This window comes from Sinocyclocheilus grahami, unplaced genomic scaffold (genome assembly GCF_001515645.1).
Source record: "Sinocyclocheilus grahami isolate Dianchi unplaced genomic scaffold, SAMN03320097.WGS_v1.1 scaffold243.1, whole genome shotgun sequence".
NCBI classification, from domain to species: Eukaryota; Metazoa; Chordata; class Actinopteri; order Cypriniformes; family Cyprinidae; genus Sinocyclocheilus; species Sinocyclocheilus grahami.
Window position 1 is genome coordinate 143,982 of NW_015505422.1, and position 5,375 is coordinate 149,356.

Genomic DNA, 5,375 nt, shown 5'->3' on the forward strand with positions numbered 1-5,375 from the left:
CGGCTTGTTTCCATAGAAACACTTCTTCCCCTTTCCCCTCATCTGTTTGACACTATCTCTGCCCCTCTTCTTCCTTTGAAGGAAACTCTGCCTTACACAACAATACGTAACACCACATGTTTTTGGTGTGATGATGACAGAGTAGGAAAAAATGAGTGTTTTTTTGACTCAACTTATCAAATCTATCTATCTATCTATCTATCTATCTATCTATCTATCTATCTATCTATCTATCTATCTATCTATCTATCTATCTATCTATCTATCTATCTATCTATCTATCTATCATCTCTCCGTCTGTCTTACAGTAAAATGAAAATGAATTAACAATTACATTGTTCAGTTGTTCAGCAACAATCTCTAAGTAAACTTTTTGAATCCAGTCTTGGCTGAAGACCGTTATTCAAATAATATTCTTAATAATTGGAATGGAATTTTCACTTAAATATTATGATTTATTGTGCACTAGGAAATAATTACTCATACATAGCAATTCCTTCACAGTTATCAGATCTTTAGTGAAAATCCCACTTTACGTCAAGCCCTTATTACATAACTTCTGTTGGCAGCACTGGTTGAGGTTATTGCAACATGGAATTTCAGGGGTGCATTCATTAATCACTTACTTATATAGACCACAAAGCAATACGGATATATTTGAGTGTATCTGCCTCATCATTGTTTCTATTTATAGCTTTGTTTCTGCTTGAAAAATGTAGTGGTCCCAAAAAATACACACTATTGTGAAACACAAAGAAATGAAAGAGAACAATACTGACATCAATATGCTTTTTTGGTAAAAAAATTTTTAATATGAGTGCACATGAATATTCCCATGTTGTATTAAAGTTAAAGAAGGTATTATCATAATAATATAATATAATATAATATAATAAAAACAATACTGACATCAATATGCTGTTTGGACACAAAAATTTTGAATATGAGTACACATGAATATGCCCATGCTGTATTAAAGTTAAAGAAGGTATTATCATAATAATATAATACTGTATAATAATATAATATAATATAATATAACATAACATAACATAACAAATATAATATAATTTTATGATATTATAATATTTTCAAAATCTCTTATAGTGTGCTATGAGCTACACTCTTCATAATTTTGTCATTTCATCTGAATATCAACATTTGTGAGATTTAGTCAATCAAAACATTTGTGTGGTTAACTGATTGAATTTTGTGTCTCAGAAAAGTAGTGATCTGTGACATTGGTTTTTGTGTCTATTCATTATTGAGTGAATTTTAGAAAAAATTGATATTTTGAGTGTGTGTGTGTGTATGGCATTGTTATTTGATACATTGCATTTGTTATTTGTTGTTATGATTGTTAGTATTTCTGTAGTATTAGTTGACAGTATTTAAAAACGTGTTATGGCACTTTAACAAACCATTTTGTATTGATTTTGTATTGTTCATTATGTTTTATTTTTGGACAGAGTTAAGGGCATTGAGAAGTGTCTAGTAAATTAAAAATAATATCTTAAATTCATCAGAATTTAGCTACAAAATATTTTGTATAATAACTCTCATTACATTACTCAATATCTCAAGATCTACTCAAGATGACGTCAGAAAGAGGAATTTCCCCTGAAGGATATATAAATCGTGAACATGATGGGACTTTGTTACTGCTGCAGTCTGGTGACTTTGCGCATTTTCTATTTGATTGCTGTTGTTATAATGAACTTCCAGGGTAAGTTTTGTTTTTAGTTTTTAATCGTATGATTCTGGAGAATCTTGTTTATTATGCTTTTTTCAATAATACTTTAAATTATGCTATACTATTTACACCATTTTTTTTTTTTTTACTTTAGATGGTTTAGGTTTAGATTATTAATGTATAAGGTTATTTAAAAAAAAAAAAAAAAAAAAAAGTATGAAGAAGCTTTGATAACTTTTACAGCACAAACTGAAACCAGGTGCATTTATGTGAAATCAGGTTGTCCAGCCATGGCTAAAGCATGTGAGTGCTTAAGCCATGTGTGTGAGATCTGCGTCACAGTGTTACGCACTTCTGATCGCTTCTGTCTCTCACTCTTTCTCTCCTCCAGCAGCTCTATTAGTCACACTTGTGGGAATCGTAGGATCTGCCCCAATCTCTGACAAACTGGACATTATGAACAAAGATACTATTGCACAGGCCCACAGTTTAATCAACAAAATTCTACAAGACATTCCTACAACTCATGCAGACTGGATAAACAGCAAGGTAAGCATATTTCAGAACTGTAACCATCACGGACACTGAGGGACGTACTGTCCCCTGTATTCAGTGTGGGGTTTTCAGTGATTGATTCATAAAATTGTACATTCGGTCCCTCTAATCTTCAATATTTGGTTAAATGCTTGCAGTTTAAGCTTTTTATATATGTATTTTGACATATGTGCATTGGCTTGTGGTTATGATAGTCAAGTGGCCAAAGATCTGGGCTGTCAACTGAAGAGATGTTGAGTTGATCTTTGAATGTATCACCATTTCACCCTGGATCAACAAACTTAACTGCAAAGTTTTCTTTAACTACACTTTCATAGCTCTCGCCGTATATACATTTACAAGTGGGCCAAGTCATTTGGACACTTCAGTCACACTTGGGAATGTTATTGCATTAGATACAAATGATCAAATTAAGTGGTATCTCACCAAACAAATGATTCTAAAACTTTTCTCAGAATAGCTTGACTTTGAAACGGTTTGTAACTTGTGGGAAGTTATTTTATTGAACGTATGACGTTTTGATACAAGACAGGTTCACGCAGGTGTCCTAGCAGAGCAACCACTAGTTTAGTTCAAATGAACTGTGTACACAGTGTTTGACCACCGCATCGTGTCAAATAATTTTGGGAGCCACTGAATGCAAATTTACTTTGCTCTGGAATGTATGTGAGGAGTACTGACACAAGAACAAGAAACTTTGTCCTGCCGTGTTTAAACAAGTCAAATGCTTCTTTTTTTTCAGAGTCTGACTTTGGGCGACAGCAAGACTAGGCTGGAGTTGGAGTTCTTGAAGAAAGATATGTATATACCCTCTGCCCCAGTTCTTCAGAACATCTCCAGCATGGTAAGCTTTATTCAGGTTGCTTAGTCAAGCATGACTGTTACTTTTATTTGATCATACTTAGCTACGATTAGTGCACAAATCTAGTATAATATTTGGAGAATAATTATTACTTGTGGAATTAAAAGACAAAAATATAAATTTGTTATATTCGTAAGTTCGGCAAATAAACTGTGAGATCTCTCTGTTACTGTCACAGGAAACCTGCCTTGCAAACATAACGAAGGGACTGCAACTGCATCTGAATCTCTTGGAAGAGATCAGCAAAGCAAACATGCTGGCTCAGACAGACCAAGTGAAAGACCTTCAAGCTGAAATTCAAGAACTTCTGGACCTCATCGAAGAGGTATGGTATTTGACTTGGGGACTGTTCTTTTGTGAATGGGTAGAGGAAATGTATTTAATAGTTTTGAATGACTGTTTTGTAGCATCAATTCCTGAATTCCATGAATGTTTTAGTCATGCCTTGATTTAGAAACTCACTTTCATGTACTGCTAAATTTAAATTATGTCTGGCATCTTTGGATATCAGTCAAGTAATGTGTTTAAACCATAGTAATATAAATAGAGAAGGTCAACCTTATCTCATGAGAAGTTGTAATCATTCATACAAGATGGCAAAAATGTCAACTTTACCTTCACTGTGATAGAAAAAAACCTCTTACTCATGATAAAAGTGTGTTGAGAAGGTGCAACCTTTTTGACTGTATTGTATTATTATTATTTTTGCATGTTTGAACGCTCCATTCATGTATTCATGTATTTTCACAGTTGCAGAACCAGGCAGGATTTGACCCATCGAAGCAGGCATCAGATGAGCAGTCGCAGACCCCTGAGCATGATCTGGCCAAGCATCTGACAAGTGAATACATGACCCAGGTGGCAGCCCACCTCACCCTGCAACAGCTTCAGGACTTCAGCTGTGACATCCTCCGCAGTATCCTCAGTATGACCTCCAGCATGGCAGAGAACCCTAACACTGTGCAGCTCTGCGTAAATGCAGCAGGTCTATGAGCAGCCTAGACCGTAAAAAGCCCAAAGTATACCTGAGTCTTGACACAAACGCATGGCCTTTCAACATATACTTATAGCCTGCAAAATATACTGAAACACATGCAGGTTGACAAGAGCTAAATTGAAAGTTCTATCTTTGTCCAGTGTCTGTGCTATTCTTCCACAGATGTTAGGAAAAATCGACTTCCCTATGGAGAAAATAATCCTGGCTGTTGTACTCTATATAGAGAATGCAAAGATTAAAAAAATGGGCTATGCACGTACGGCGTTGTACCCTAGCATACATGTTAAAATCAAAGTAAACTTTGGGCTTTACACAAAAACAGATGCAACATGATACAGCGACAATACAATGGTATTTGTTTTTTTTCTTCAGATTTTGTATTTTTATTTATTTATTAATTAGGTTATTTATTTTATATTTCACGTGGCATTTTATTTATTATTTATTCATTTAGCCATTTAGGAACTCCCTTAAATAACTGTATTCTTTACAGTCTCATAAAGTAATGTATTATTTAATTCACTGTGAAATACTTTACTGTGTCATACAATCTGCGCACATGACCATGTCTCATAAGTTGCTAAATGAGAACATGGGCATTGGATTGGTCTCCTGATCTCTGTGAGAACTACACACTGTTTTTATTAGTCATTTCATGTGGTGTTATGCTCTTGTTTTTATTTTTCGTACCCATAAAAAGTCAATGTATGTGTATGTATGCTTCAGTATATTTTATTTATTTATTTATTGAACTAAAGATACATGTATTTATTTTTTGCCATTATTTGTTATGATATTTTTGGAATATTTGAAGATGTGCCTTCTATTTGATCAAAATAAACATTTCTAATGTGTGTTAAATATCTATTGTCGCTCATATTTTCTCTCTGTATTTGAGATTTAATCGTGTCATCTTTAGCCAGTTGACAATTAATTAGCAAACAGACAAAGGCCCAATGAACTATAGAAAAATAATGCACACCTTGCGACATGTTGGGTCTGCATTATTTTTCGGTCCAGATTCAATTTGTTACATGTTGCTGCTTATCAAGCGCACAACGCAGTAGAATTCCATTGCACAGTTATTAATAATAAATCCAACAAGAAAACACAGGAGATCGTAGCAGGAAAAGCAACACACCATAAACCACAAACAAACAAACAATACCGGACAGCGAAGTGACTAAAACAGATGATCATAATTAACTGAAACAAAACTGGTGTGAAGCAGAACCCTCATAATCTTTACTAATAATCATAAAAAGATT

The 5,375-nt window shown here is 34.0% G+C and overlaps 1 protein-coding gene across 2 annotated transcripts; it reads left to right on the forward strand.

The window, feature by feature from the left end:
• Window positions 1–1,644: 1,644 nt before the first annotated feature.
• csf3a (colony stimulating factor 3 (granulocyte) a) lies at window positions 1,645–4,443 on the forward strand. Of its 2 annotated transcripts, none has more exons than XM_016289271.1 (5): window positions 1,645–1,726; window positions 2,085–2,242; window positions 2,991–3,092; window positions 3,289–3,435; window positions 3,861–4,443. In XM_016289271.1, exons 1-5 carry the CDS (start codon window positions 1,645–1,647, stop codon window positions 4,101–4,103), a joined length of 732 nt encoding a protein of 243 aa, XP_016144757.1. In that variant the 3' UTR covers window positions 4,104–4,443. The 2 variants fall into 2 exon arrangements, with proteins under 2 accessions (XP_016144757.1, XP_016144759.1); XM_016289273.1 differs by having other exon boundaries at window positions 2,088–2,242.
• The last annotated feature ends 932 nt before the right edge of the window (window positions 4,444–5,375 follow it).

What these genes read in the sequence shown, in the direction of transcription:
- csf3a (XM_016289271.1), top strand. Translation starts at nt 1,645, where the DNA reads ATGATGGGACTTTGTTACTGCTGCAGTCTGGTGACTTTGCGCATTTTC. An exon ending in CAGACTGGATAAACAGCAAG is followed by an intron (nt 2,243 to 2,990) that starts GTAAGCATATTT and finishes CTTTTTTTTCAG; the next exon opens with AGTCTGACTTTGGGCGACAG. An exon ending in TTCTGGACCTCATCGAAGAG is followed by an intron (nt 3,436 to 3,860) that starts GTATGGTATTTG and finishes GTATTTTCACAG; the next exon opens with TTGCAGAACCAGGCAGGATT.